This window comes from Erythrolamprus reginae, chromosome 1, assembly GCF_031021105.1.
Source record: "Erythrolamprus reginae isolate rEryReg1 chromosome 1, rEryReg1.hap1, whole genome shotgun sequence".
Classification (NCBI taxonomy): Eukaryota; Metazoa; Chordata; class Lepidosauria; order Squamata; family Dipsadidae; genus Erythrolamprus; species Erythrolamprus reginae.
Genome location: NC_091950.1, coordinates 71,872,846 through 71,887,321, shown reverse-complemented (window position 1 = coordinate 71,887,321; position 14,476 = coordinate 71,872,846). Strand labels below are relative to the sequence as shown.

The 14,476-nt window shown below is 42.9% G+C and overlaps 1 protein-coding gene across 1 annotated transcript in view; it reads left to right on the top strand.

The window, feature by feature from the left end:
- The first annotated feature begins 4,368 nt into the window (after positions 1-4,368).
- The window catches only part of BRMS1L (BRMS1 like transcriptional repressor), a 40,564-nt gene continuing 30,456 nt past the window's right edge, over positions 4,369-14,476 (top strand). The window contains exons 1-2 of the mRNA XM_070755449.1: positions 4,369-4,651; positions 13,475-13,565. Of these exons, the coding sequence (XP_070611550.1) occupies positions 4,516-4,651; positions 13,475-13,565 (227 nt within the window). The 5' untranslated portion in view covers positions 4,369-4,515. The remainder of the gene's footprint in view (positions 4,652-13,474; positions 13,566-14,476) is intronic.

Here is a 14,476-nt window from a genome sequence, read left to right as displayed (position 1 = left end):
ATCCATACAGGATACAGCTTTCTTGAAAATGCTTATGGTTCTTTTCATTTTTATCTATGATCTTACTTTTACTATGTCTGTCCCTTTGCTTCCTTTTGCTTCTAAATTGCCTATTCTACTAATTCCTTCCCATTTAAAGCCCTAAGCACACACATCACAGTAAAGAATGTGGCCACCCAAGTGGCTGTACAATATGTACTCCTTTTAAGCTTTAATCCTTCTGAAATAAATAAAAATGAGTTGGGGTCTCCCTATGGCAGTGATAACATTTTCCCTTCAAAATTGGCTTAGCTTAATTATTAAATGGAAAAAAACCCTACAAAACTACTAAATTTTGTTTCTGTTAATGTATTTCAAATTGTAAGATATATTAGTACAATTCTAAATGAGTTGATTTATATGGTGTACTAGCATTAAGTTGCCATCTTTTATGTTTTATTAATTTTCATTGTTTTGATCGTTGTCATCTACCCAGAGTGGTTGGGAATTGGTCAGCATACATTGGATATGCCCACTGCTTTGAGTTATTTGTAACAATAAAAACAGTTATAAGGCCAACTTTAAGGGGATATAGAAGAAATTTTTAAAATTGATGTTTGTTTACAATTGCTGTAGATTTATCCTTTTCCATGGGCTTTCTTGCCACCAAGGATGCTCTGGACTGCAGCTCAAGAATATGGTGATCACGCATTGGTGGGTTTCACTTACTTTTGCTACTGGTTCGGGAATAAGAGTGTGCGTGGGTGTGACGCTTTGGGGCATGTGCAAAAACTTCTTCACATATGTAGAATGTCCGTGATGACATACGAGTGGGTGGAGCCTCCTCCTCCTGCTGCTGCTATGGTTCGCCCAAACTGGGGCGAACCAGTAGAAACCCACCACTGTAATCACATGACTGTGGGACACTCTGACAGTTGTAAATGTGGGGACTGGCCATAAATCATTTCAGCACTATTGTAATTTGAATGGTTGCTAAACAGGGCAGTTAAGTGAATTACTCTATACCTGGATTATCAAATTAAAACTAATGTTATTATAAAAAACATGGAATGCCACAATACAGAGTTTTTTTAAAGACTTATACCGTGTTTCCCTGATAGTAAGGCAGTGTCTTACTATCTTTTTACCCCCAAAAGCCCCACTGTGTCTTACTTTGGGGGTATGTCTTACATTGTCCCGGGCACCGGGGCTGGCTCGTCTTCGGGCGCGGGGAGCTGCCGGAAAGGAGGCGGGCGCCGACCTCGACATTCGGCGGGTTGCACGGAGCATCCCCTCGCCGCTCCCGGCAATGTTTCTCGGCAGGGGAGGCCAACTCCGCGGAGACACGGACGCTCGGCTGGCTGGCTAAAGGCAGGTCAAGGGGTGGATGGGCAGTCAAAAAGGGTGAGCGGCCGCCGCTGTGCCCTCCTTCGCCCGCCTCCTTTCCGGCAGCTCCCTGCGCGCCCCTCGCCTTCGCTCGCCACGGCGCCACCGCCTCTTCCCCTGCCGAGGCTCAGCTGCAAGCGGCCAGCGAGGCCGAGCGGCTCCGAGGCGAGCGGAAAGGAGGCGGGCAAAGGAGGGCGCAGCTCCGGCCGCTCACCTTGGAGCCGAGCAGCCTCGCTGGCCGCTTGCAGCTGAGCCTCGGCAGGGGAAGAGGCGGTGGCGCCGCAGCGAGCGAAGGCGAGGGGCGCGCAGGGAGCTGCCGGAAAGGAGGCTGGTGAAGGAGGGCGCAGCTCCGGCCGCTCGCCTCGGAGCCGCTCGGCCTCGCTGGCCGCTTGCAGTTGAGCCTCGGCAGTGGAAGCGGCCAGCGAGGCCGATCGGCTCCGAGGCGAGCGGCCGGAGCTGCGCCCTCCTTCACCAGCCTCCTTTCCGGCAGCTCCCTGCGCGCCCCTCGCCTTCGCTCGCCGCGGCGCCACCGCCTCTTCCCCTGCCGAGGCTCAGCTGTAAGCGGCCAGCGAGGCCGCTCGGCTCCGAGGCGAGCGGAAAGGAGGCGGGCGAAGGAGGGCGCAGCTCCGGCCGCTCGCCTCGGAGCCGATCGGCCTCGCTGGCCGCTTGCAGCTGAGCCTCGGCAGGGGAAGAGGCGGTGGTGCCGCGGCGAGCGAAGGCGAGGGGCGCGCGGGGAGCTTGGAAGCAATGTCATCGCCCCCCCCGCAATACCGTTTATCTACCGTGTTTCCCCGAAAGTAAGACATATGTCTTACTTTCGGGGTATGGCTTATATAAGCCGACCCCCCTGAAACCCCCCATATGTCTTACAATCGGGGGGGTCTTACTATCGGGGAAACACGGTATTATATTACACTTGGAATACTGAATTCAGTTTTGGTCACCACGATGTAAAAAGAATGTCGAGACTCTAAAAAGAGTGCAGAGAAGAGCAACAAAAATGATTAGGGGACTGGGAGCTAAAACATATGTAGAACGGTTGCAGGAACTGGGCATGGCTAGTTTAATGAAAATACAGACCAGGGGAGACATGCTAGCAGTGTTCCAATACCTCAGGAGTTGCCACAAAGATGAGGAAGTGAAACTATTCTCCAAAGCACCTGAGGGTAGAACAAAAAGCAATGGGTGGAAACTAATCAAGGAGAGAAGCAACTTGGAACTAAGGAGAAAATTCTTGACAGAAGAATTGATTAGTGGAACGGTTTCCCTCCAGAAGTTATGATTGCTCCAGCACTGGAAGTTTTAAAGAAGATGTTAGATAATTATTTATTTATTTATATTTTCATTTATTTATTATTTGTTTGTTTATTTGACTTCTATGTCAATCCCAAAGGATTCAGGGCAGCTTACAACAATGATAAAAAGTCAAACATTTCTAAAACTAAAATGTTATAAAACGAAAAACCCCATAAGGAATAGAAGACAATCACAGCCATACACATTCACCCCATTCATAAAACTGGGCATCTAGGATGTAAAAATTTGTCTGAAGTAGTGTAGGGTCTCCTGCCCAAGCAGGGGGTTGGACTTCCAACTCTGTTGTTATTATTAGTATATACCGCTTCACAGTGCTGTACAGCCCTCTCTAAGTAGTTTACAGAGTCAGCATATTGTCCCCAGCAATCTGAATCCTCATTTTGTCCACCTCAGAAGGATGGAAGCCTGAGTTAATCTTGAGCCTGGTGAGATTTGAACTGCCAAATTTCAGGCAGCTGGTAGTCAGCAGATGTAGCCTGCAATTCTGACTCTAACCACTGCACCACTGTGGCTCATGTTAATGAGTCCTTGAAAAACAACCTCCATCACTCCCCAAATTTTGTGCATTTAGGACTGGGCCTCACATCTCTGATGGAAACATAGTTTTATGCCTTTAATGTGTGGCATTAACCAGCCAATTGCCAATGATAAGTCGTGATTTTAAAAACTTTCGCTCTGGATGTTATGGGGTGAGGATACAAAATGTGACGCTGCATCAACTCACTTCAGCCTCTGGGAGCGCTATTGGGCTTAATCATTTCACCTACTACAGAATCCAGAGCAAGTGAGCATCTCCTAGGGAAGTGGAGTAGATGCTGTCTTTGCCCACGGGTTTCCCCTGGTTACCTAAATCAGGGGTCTCCAACCTTGGCAACTTTCTGACTTGTGGACTTCAACTCCCAGAAATCCTCAGCCAGCTTTGCATTTAGGTTTAATAACCTAAATGCAGGGCCTCAGTGGCGCAGTGGTTAGAGTGCAGTACTGCAAGCTACTTCTGCTGATCACCGGCTGCCAACAGATCAAATCTCAGTAGGCTCAAGATTGACTCAGCCTTCCATCCTTCCTAGGTCGGTAAAATGAGGACCCAGATTGTTGGGGGCAATACCTTGACTCTTTGTAAACCGCTTAGAGAGGGCTGGCCTGTAAAGCACTGTGAAGTGATATACTGTATGTCTAAATGCTAAATGTTATTAAAGGAGAATGTGCCTGAAAGCTTCCTGCTGGGAGGAGAAATCAATCGGTGGCTATTGTTCCTCTCACCAATTTTGTTTTTTAAATTTCAAACACAGATGAAAATAGCGTTAATCTCCCTGCTTCAAATTTCTGTTTAAAACGCCTTAAGACTCTTCAGCAGCCTCTTTTCAACCCACTCCTGCCATACTTCTTACTACCAGTGCAGAGGTAGGTAAAGTTGGCGCTTCTGTGACTTGTGGACTTCAACTCCCAGAATTCCTGAGCTTGCACGATTGGCTCAGGAATTCTGGGAGTTGAAGTCCACAAGTCATAGAAGAGCCCACTTTGCCTACCCCTGACCTAAGTTGGAATCTACACGCCTTCCCGCGAAAGACTACATATCCCGAAATCCTCCACAACGCAGAACAACCCCCCCCCCCCCAATCAACCACGCCCGACTACGAAACCCCGCTCCGCCGGCCAGGCGTCGCCACCAATGAGCGCCCGAGAGGCGGGTCGAGTGGGTGAGGCCCTAAAGGGTGGATGGCGGGGTTTCGGGTGGGGGGCGGAGCTTGGTCGCCTTTAGAGGGCCGGGCTGGCGAAAGCTGCCGTCCTGGGTCTCCAAGCGGGTGACGCCGGGCGTCTGTCTTGCCGAGCGCGATGCCGGTCCACTCGAGGGAGAAGAAAGAAAACAACCACGATGACATGGAGGTGGACTACGGGGAGAACGAGGGCAGCAGCTCCGAGGAAGAGGAGTCGGAGAGCTCGTCCGTCTCCGAGGAGGGCGACAGCTCAGGTGAAAGCGGGGAACAAGGGCTCCCCTTGGGCGGCACATGCTGGAGCGGATCCGCCTCGCTTTGGGGTTAGATGGGGGCAGCAGAAGGGAGGGCTCAGCCCCGCCCCGCCCGGCTCTTGTAGGTGTGCCGGGGCGATTCCGCGGCTTTTTTGCAACCCTTGTGGCCCCTTTCGGTATTTCCTCCCATTCCTTCGCCGCGGGCGCCTGGTTAGGAAAAGCCCCCTCCCCTCCCCCGCTTCCCACTACGCCCCCTCACCTGGGCGGGCGAGGCAACGGCTTCACTTTGCTCAGAAGTTTCCTCCCGGGCTCATTGGGGAGAGCTCTACTCTTCTTTGGCTCTAATTCCCGCCCCCTCCCCTCATTCGGTGGTATTAAATGTACGGTGTGGTGTATTGTCTGCAGCCAGCTTCCCCCCCCCCCCCCAACACGGAGGAATTTCTATAAGCTTTCAAAAAAGTTGATTTGGTGTTAGCAACCAAGGGGGATTGAAAAAAAAAAAGAATGCCACAATTGCATTCAGACAGATAGGCAATTCTTGGGCTGGTGGCTTTAATGCAGTGTTTCCCAACCTTGCCAACTTGAAGAGATCTGGACTTCAACTCCCAGAATTCCCCAGCCAGCGAATGCTGGCTGGGGAATTCTGGGAGTTGAAGTCCAGATGTCTTCAAGTTGCCATGGTTGGGAAACACTACTTTAATGGACTGAATTGCAAGATTGAACTAATATAGAGGCTGGAGTTTTGTTGTTTTGCTGTTTTTCTCTCTCTTCCTTTTAAATACCAAGTAGTTTAAGTTTTATTGGATTTATATGCCGCCCCTCCCTCTTCGACCACTCGGGGCAGCTTACAACATATAAAAAAGATAATATACATCAAAATCCAATTAATTATCTCTGAGACCGCCTATCTTCGAGACCGATTTCTGCCACACAAATCCCAGCGACCAATGAGGTCCCACAGAGTTGGTCTCCTTAGGGTCCCGTCGACCAAACAATGTCGGCTGGCGGGTCCTAGGGGAAGAGCCTTCTCTGTGGGGGCCCCGGCCCTCTGGAATCAGCTCCCTCCGGAGATTTGTACTGCCCCCACCCTCCATGCCTTCTGAAAGTGTTTAAAAACTCATCTTTTCCGCCAGGCCTGGGGTTTCTTAGATCTTCCCCCCTGACCAATGAATGCTTTAGTTTGATTATTGAATGAATGATATTGATTTTAATGTATTAATTGGATTGTTATTGTTGTTTCTTGTTTTTCTGTACATGCTGTGAGCCGTCCCGAGTCCTCAGAGAGGGGCAGCTTACAAATCCAATTAAATCTAAATCTAATTAATTAAAAGTTACATCTAAAAGCTAAAGAACCAATTAAAGTACGCACATATCCATTCAATCAACAAACTCACTATACATTCATCGGACAGGGGGCAGAATCTAATGATCCCAAGCCTGGTGGCATAGGTGAGTCTTAAGACTTACAAAAGTCGAGCATGGTGGGGGCAGTGCGAATCTCCTGGGGGGGGGAGCTGATTCCAGAGCGCCCCCCCCCCCCGAGAAGGCTCTTCCCTTAGGTCCTGCCAAGCGACATTGTCTAGTTGACGGGACCTGTAGAAGGCCGACTATGGGACCTAACTGGTTGCTGGGATTCATGCGGAAGGAGGCGGTCCCATAAGTAATCTGGTCCCTTGCCATGTAGGGCTTCATAGGTCATAACCAACACTAGCTACATAACCAAGTAGCTTTGTGTATTGCCATTGCTGTTTTATTATTTAATTGGATTTGCTCACAGCATATACAAAAAACAGAACAATAACAATAATAGAACAATAATGGGCCCATATAACTTGAATATTAGTTTGTTGAAGCCTCTTATTGTTATTTTTTCCTCTTGTGTACCGAAATCTTTGGAATGCCCCATATTTGTTTGTCTGAGAAATGTTCACAAGGCATTTTTTCTATCCTGTATTTGGGGTTAGTCAAGGTTGACTCAGCTTTCCATCCTTCCGAGGTGGGTAAAATGAAAACCCAGATTGTAGGGGCAATATATGCTGACTCTGTAAACCACTTGGAGAGGGCTGTAAAGCACTGTGAAGCGGCATAAAAGTCTAAATGCTATTGCTATTATGGCTAAACGATAATGGTTTCAGTGCACAAATAAATAAATTAAGCATAAAACAAGCTGCAGAACAGTAAGTTAAAGCTTATATTTGTCTTTTTATTCAATACCTTCGGTATTTTTATTCAATACCTTCGGTCCATAGTTCTAAAGCTCACCTCACCTCATAGGGTTTTTGGGAAAATAGGAGGAGGAAGAAATATTAGATATGTTTGTATTTTTTTTAAAAAAAAACCTCACAAGTTGATATGCCTAATATGGAATTCTTATCTTCATTGTTTTTCTACCAAGTATGTCTTGGGTACTTAGAAGTAAAGCAAAGTGAGCTCAATGAAAATCCATCTCAGAATATGATTGTTCATTTTAGCATTTTAGACTTTATACCTGTGGCATCCTATGGTATTAGGCATTGGACTGGGACCAGGGAGTGTCCATAAGTGAATGTAGAATATGGGTCTACCAATCCTGGAGGAATGATAGAATGTACATTTAAATAATAATTTATATTCAGTGCATATCATATATTTAGATACTGCAGGAATAAATGCAACGAATTAGTTACTGTAATTAATGTTGCTTATTTTTATTAAGCTAAAATACAGTATGAATAAATATATTCCATGGGAAGGATACTAAGGATGTCTTGCACCCACAATATATTCACATTCACAGATGCTATTGTAGAGAGATTTTTTTCTGTCCATTGCATCCTTCTTTAAAATCAAGTTGGGTTTGATTACTGATGACTTCATAGACCCCTGCAGTTTTCTTAACAAGACTATGGAAAAGGTTTATAGTTAATAGCCTTTGGAAAGTGACCCCGGTTTCTCAGTCTACCTTACAACCTGGAATTCTTCCATCAGGGCCTAACCAGTCATTGCCCTATAAACTTAGACCAGGCCAACTAGTGCTGCTACACGTTGACATGCATGCTTTTCTACTAATTAGGAATAAAACTTTATTTCACTATATACTGCTAACAACATCATCCACCAGCATTCCTAAGACTTATAAAAGTATAATAGTATGCTCTCAAGTCTCCTCCTCCAGTTTCAATAATGAGGAGGCACCAAAATTCCTCTTTTTCATAACTGCTCTTTATTCTGGTGTCAATCCAGACAGATAGGAATAAAATCTTATTACAATTTATTGGAATGGGAAATATTTTTTTAATCTTTGGGTCACACGGTCATCTCTATCAGTTTACAAAACAGATCTGAAGTAATATTTTGTGGCATACAATCTTAACAGTTGGAGGAAATCCCTTTATTTATTTTATTTATTTATTTATTTTATTTATTCAATTTTTATGCCGCCCTTCTCCTTAGACTCAGGGCAGCTTGCAACATGTTAGCAATAGCACTTTTTAACAGAGCCAGCATATTGCCCCCACAATCCGGGTCTTTAGCTTTAGTAGGTCTATGTCTACTCAGCATTTCTCAACCTTGGCAATTTTAAGATAATGATGGCTAAGAAATTCTGGCAATTTAAGTCAACAGAAGTTTTTAAGGTTGAGAAACCCTGAACTAATTATACTGCTGATAAGAAGATGCCTCTAAATACAGAATCTCATATTCTTGGAACACTTCGGAACAGCACTTTTCAAGGAAGAATGGGGGAATATATAATAAATGGAATGATTCACCCCTTAATTTTCTTTGTACTGCTGAAAAGACGCTTTAATTATGCCAGCCACAAGCCAGTCATAGATCCTTTGGAATTGGAGGCTGCATTCGCACAAAACAGAAAGCCAGGGTTCTAAAGACTTTCATTAATGCCTTGAATTAAATAACTGATGAAATTGGGTTTCCACAGTAGGTATAATTATCTTATACAGAGCTTAATAAAATTGATGTCTAAAACACTTTTTAAAAACTCTGGGATGGTTTTTAATGTCAAGAACAATTAATGCAATAAAATTATTAGAATGTCTAATTGTTAACATTAATACCCTTCCACATCGGTTTTTTCCATTACATATTTTAAAGACGTATTAATTAGCGAATCCAGGAGATTCTGAATTTTCTCCAATGTGTATTTGATAAACTCAGTTTTTAATTGTGGAAGAAAATGAATCAGAAAAACAAATTAGAACATTTACTGCCCAAATTTGTGAATATATCACATTGCTTCTCTTAGATGGGCATACTGTATAACCTGTTAATACAGTACTCCACAAATTTGATAGAAATGACAAAAATAAAAATTTCAAATTAAAAAAAAAATCCACTGGTCAAGGGAAAATATCCATTTAAACCCTCCTCGCCTTGCGTAAAATGCTCAAGACCCACTTTTGTCACCAGGCATGGGGATAATTACCATCTTTCCCCTTTTTATTATATTTTTGGCCTTACTGCATGATAGATTAGGTTGAATGTGTGTGACTGCATAGTTAGGGGTTTTATTATGTTATTAATGTCTTTTAAATGGATCTAATTTTTTATTGTTAGATTTGTAATGTATTGTATTATTGCTATGCTGTGAGCTGCCCCGAGTCTTCGGAGAGGGGCGGCATACAAATCTAAAAAACTATAAACTATAAGCTCTTAAACAATTAAAAACTACCATATTTATAGGAGTATAAGATGCACTTTTTTCCCTCCTAAAAGAGACTGAAAATTTGGGTGTGTCTTATATTCTGAATGTAGCCCAGCCCACTTGCCTGCCCCTACCCTTCAGCCTCTATACATCTTCTTCCTGGCTGCAGAGATTGCTACTGACAATGGCTTGTGTTTTTGGGCTCCTCACATTGCATTTTTCTCCTGTAAACACTTGCATGGTGCCCAAAATGGCTACCTGGAACAGCTGCTGCCTTCTCTTATCCCTTTCCTGCTGTGCCTGCTGTAGTCACTGAAGCTCCCTCTGAGGATCAGGTGTGTCTTTTGAAGTTGTTTTTCAGCCCAAACACAAGTGAAGCCATCTTTTGTGCTTTGCCTGCTTTTCTAATTGCTGCTCCCTCTAACAATCAGCTGTGCTTTAGAAACTTATTCCCCATCATCCTCAACCTCAAAACCAGTGAATGAGCTAACATGCTGAAGCTGGCCAGGCTGAGGACTAGCCAGATGAATACCTGGTAGGCAGAATTCCATCTTTCCCCCCCAAACCCCCCCCCCCTAAAGTGCATCTTATACTTCAGTGTGTCTTACACTCCGAAAAATACTGTATATAAGATGCACAAGTACTATTAAAGACATAGACATTAAATAAAACAGTTAAAATTACATAAAAGCTACAGAATAAATATTGAACATTAAAGGAAACTTAATATAATTTTGGGTCTGATTTTCTGTCAGCTACCTTACACATTTGATTGATTGGAAGAAGGAATACTAGGCAAAAAAGGGATATAAAATTAACAATGTAGGGAGTTCAGGAGAGACTTTGAGGTGAAAGACGGTGGGAGGGTGAGTTCCCTTATTTCTTGCATTTGACAAGACTATATGGACAAGTTGGGTTGCTCTTGATGTACCAATCACTCTACTTTCCAGAAACAGGATAGATTGCCTAGGTGCAAGATCTTCTACCCTTCCAAACCATTTCCTCAAGATCATAAAAGTCTGAGCTGATGTATACCAGGGGAGGCTATCCAACAAATTATTGCGCTCTAAGCTTTTTAGGCGTCCTGTCAACAGCACTTCCTCAAATAGGCAGCTGACACAGAATCCACTTCCAGATAATGGTATGCTAGTGTCTTACGAGTAATGTAAAGTAGCCAAACTGTCTTGGTTTCAAATACAGGGGTACCTCTACTTAAGAACTTAATTCGTTCCATGACCAGGTTCTTAAGTAGAAAAGTTTGTAAGTAGAAGCAATTTTCCCCATAGGAATCAATGTAAAAGCAAACAATGCGTGCAAACCCATTAGGAAAGAAATAAAAGCTCAGAATTTGGGTGGGAGGAGGAGGACAGTTACTGCCAAAGGAAGAAGGTGAGGTGAAGGGGGATTAAAAAAATCCAAAAAATTAAGGCTTAAAAAAATCCAAAAAATTAAGGCTTAAAAAAAAAGAGGGGTGGTGAGGTGGTGAGGAGCACACACCTCCCATACACCCAGCGCGAGGCTGCCTCCCATACACTGCACCATAGAGAGAAACCCAGGCAGCTGAGAGGGGGGAATCTCCCGCTCCTTTGGCCGAAAAGGTGGCTGCTGCTGCTTCCTGCTTCCTTTTCCTTCCCATGCTGAAAGGTTGCCCTCTCCTCTCAATCGTTTGCTTTGTAGCCGGCGTCTTTCCTTCACTGTGGTGACTCCTCAGTTTGGCTGAAGCCGAGTTGATGTAGCTAGGGAGAAGTGCCCCCTTTTGCCTTTCCATGCCCAGATGCTCTGGGAGGCACCTTTGCGCCGGGTGTGTGGGAGGCAGCGCGAGAGAGTCTCCACAGCGAAATAGTTTATTCCCTCTCCAAGTGCCCAGAGAAAGGAAAACACTCTGTTCACTCTGGGCTACCCAGAGTGAAGGGAGCGTTTCTTTTCTCGGTGCTGGCAGAGGTTTATTCCCTCTCCAAGCGCACAGAGAAAGGAAAATGCTTTGTTTGCTCTGGACTGCCAAAGCCTCCTTAAGTGCCACCGAAAGGCTCCTCTGGCAACCTAGAAAAGCCTGAGATGGCCGGGATTAAAGGGGGAATGGCAGGAAACTGGCTGGGCCTTCATGCCACTCTCAAATTTCCTGGGAAATTTTTCCAGGCTCGGGTTCTTAAATAGAAAATAGTTCTTAAGAAGAGGCAAAAAAATCTTGAACACCCGGTTCTTATCTAGAGTAGAGGCGTTCTTAGCTAGAGGTACCACTGTAATTCTCATTTTATTTATTTATTTATTAGATTTGTATGCCGCCCCTCTCTGTAGTATTATTTTGACTTTATTAACCATTAATTTGGAGGGGTGAAAGTGGCTGCCATTGAGCAACTTATAAAATCATATTTTAAAGCGTCAAGAATAAAACCTGCTTCTAATGTCTACATGCTTTATGTTGTAAGAAAAATGTTGAAATCCGTCTTGGGCCCAAAAGATCATTTAAGCCAATACATTGTTTCTGATATTAACTCATCTCACAAAGATGCTGATTGAACATGTAGCATTGTATGGGCCACTTTAAATTCTTGGGAAAATAGTATAATACTAGTTTAACAAAACAAATATACAGTGATATGTATGAAACACTTTTCAATATTTGTGACTTGTTTCAGTGCAAATTGAAGTTTAGCATTCAGATGAGCTTCTGATCGCTTTTTTACAACTGAAGAAGAGAAAGGGAGAGTGTAAATTTGTAGGGGGACAGATCTTTGCAATTGAGGGTGTAAACAACATTGAAAAAATACTTTGAGGTATGTTTTTGAGTGATATGTAAATCAACAGGAGGTGGTTTCTATTTCAAATTTTGGCAAAACAACAAACGGTTTAAATGGGTTGCCCAAAGGCATCATTTATTGTCATCAGTCTTCCATTTGTATTATGGGAGAAACAGAATCTTAGCTTATGAATATGGAATAGGAAATGTATACTAAACATCTTGAATGGCTAAAAGGTGCAGCTTAGATTACGATCTTGATTTTGTAATATGCAAACTTGGCATAGTATATATTGAATTGAGTGTTCATCACCATACTGATGCAAGCTGAAGTCATGTATATGTTTTAGGTTGTTGCTGTCTGAATAAAGAAGTGATGTTGTGTAGAAAATGTTTATCCTTGGATGTGTTTACCTGGGTGAGATGATGAAGTGTTGATGGAAAGGGAAGAATGCAACAATGAAAGAAAGAAATATTCTCGTAACTGTTATCTTCTGCTAGGGATGACACATAATATCCAATACATGAACAAATATTTTTGTGGATCTTCGTTTGTAAGTAAAGTTTTGCTGTTGCTACAGGCCTACAATAGCAAAAGTTTGAGGTTGCTTTATCAGTTAAGGCAATGGCATAGGGTTATTCATGAAACCTTTGAATTGCATAGATTAATAGATTGCCAGAGAGCAAATTAAAATGTTGCTGTAGGCGTACGGAGTTTGTTTTATAGAACTCGCCACACTTCATTATCATGAATTTATGGAACCATAAGAAATTATCATTGTTTATACTGGCAAAAAGGTGAGCTAGTTGCCAAGTGTCCAAAATATGGGTATGTGAGCCTGGGTGCATGTGCGGGTGTCATAATTTAGAACAGGATGGTAAGTGTAATTTCTGGTGGTAGCTGAGTCAAAGGCTACCTGTATAACATAGTTGGCTGTGAGATGAAATTTATGCTTATCAATTTAGTTCTTTCATAAGATTAATCAAAGAATACAGAGATACAGAAATAATTGTATATGTTGTATCTGTTTTTTCTGCAGTTCTGATTATGTTCTGAAGTCTGTGTCTGTTTTGATGGGTTGTACCTCCAGACAGCTATAGAAGTGCAGATGACAAACTCAATAATTCTTCTGTAGAACTGTATCAGCAGCTCCTTGGGCAGTTTGACCATCCTGAGTTGACGCAGAAAGAACATTCTTTGTTGTGCTTTTTTGATGATGTTTTTGATGTTAGGTGTTAGGTCTTGACATACAATAGAAACTAGAAATTTGAAGGTCTCTACTGTTGATACTGTGTTGTCTAGTATTGTAAGAGGTGATAGAATGGGAGGGTTTCTCCTAAACTCTACCACCATTTCTACAGTTTTGAGTGTGTTCAATTCCAGAAAGTACACTGGAAGAGAAACTAGTTATACTGTATTTGTAAAAGTGTATAATTTTCATTGCAGAAATGGATGATGAAGATTGTGAAAGAAGAAGAATGGAGTGTTTAGATGAGATGTCTGATCTTGAAAAACAGTTTACAGATCTCAAAGATCAGTAAGTAAAACAATGCTCTAGAACTTCTCTTAGATGCTAATTCAGCTGTTGTGAACAAGTTTAAGTGTTTTTTTTCTATCAGGGCAACTTGGTCCACCCAAATATGGTAAGTAGCATACTGCGTCCCTCTCACTTTTCAGCCCCAATCCAGGAGCCTTTTCAGGCAATCACTTTCAGGACAAAACTATTTTGTGTTAAATTTATATTTACCAACAAAAAAATAAAGGGAGACTAGTATAGATCTATTTTAAGCTATGTAGTCCCATCAGCTAGCCATACCCTTCTGGGATTCGAACCAGGCTGCTTGCGTATTAGGTAGATTTATTAACCTCAGACATGGGTTATTCTCACTTTGTTGGCTGTACTGATGGGAGAGATTAAGTGTTTTTTCTATCAGCAACTTCATGTACCCAAATATTGGAAGGATCATGCTGCTTCTCTTTTGCTTTTCAGAAGCCTTCACAGGCAGTCCCTTTCGTGACAAATTATAGTATGTTCTGATACAGCTGTCAAAGCGAGGAGAACACATGGCTTAGAGGTGAATACATCTACCTGATATGCAAGCAGCCTGGGTTCGAATCCCAGAAGGGTATGGCTAGTTGATGAGAGCTAAATAGCTTGAAATAGATCTATACTAGTCTCCCTTTATCTGGTAACTATAAATTTAATACAAAATATCTTGAACTTTATCTGGTAACTATAAATTTAATACTTTTTAACATATCCTTCTAAATCAGAGTGGGCAGAAGACTAATCATTAGCTTTTGGTAGATCTCAGAGTAACTTACAACAGAACAACAGTTTTTAAACTGTTGGTTGTTTATGAATTGTTACGATTAAAAAATAATTCCTCTTAGGTCTCTGATGCAAAAAAAATGTTAGAGAACTCTCTTTCCCTCCCTCCCTCCCTC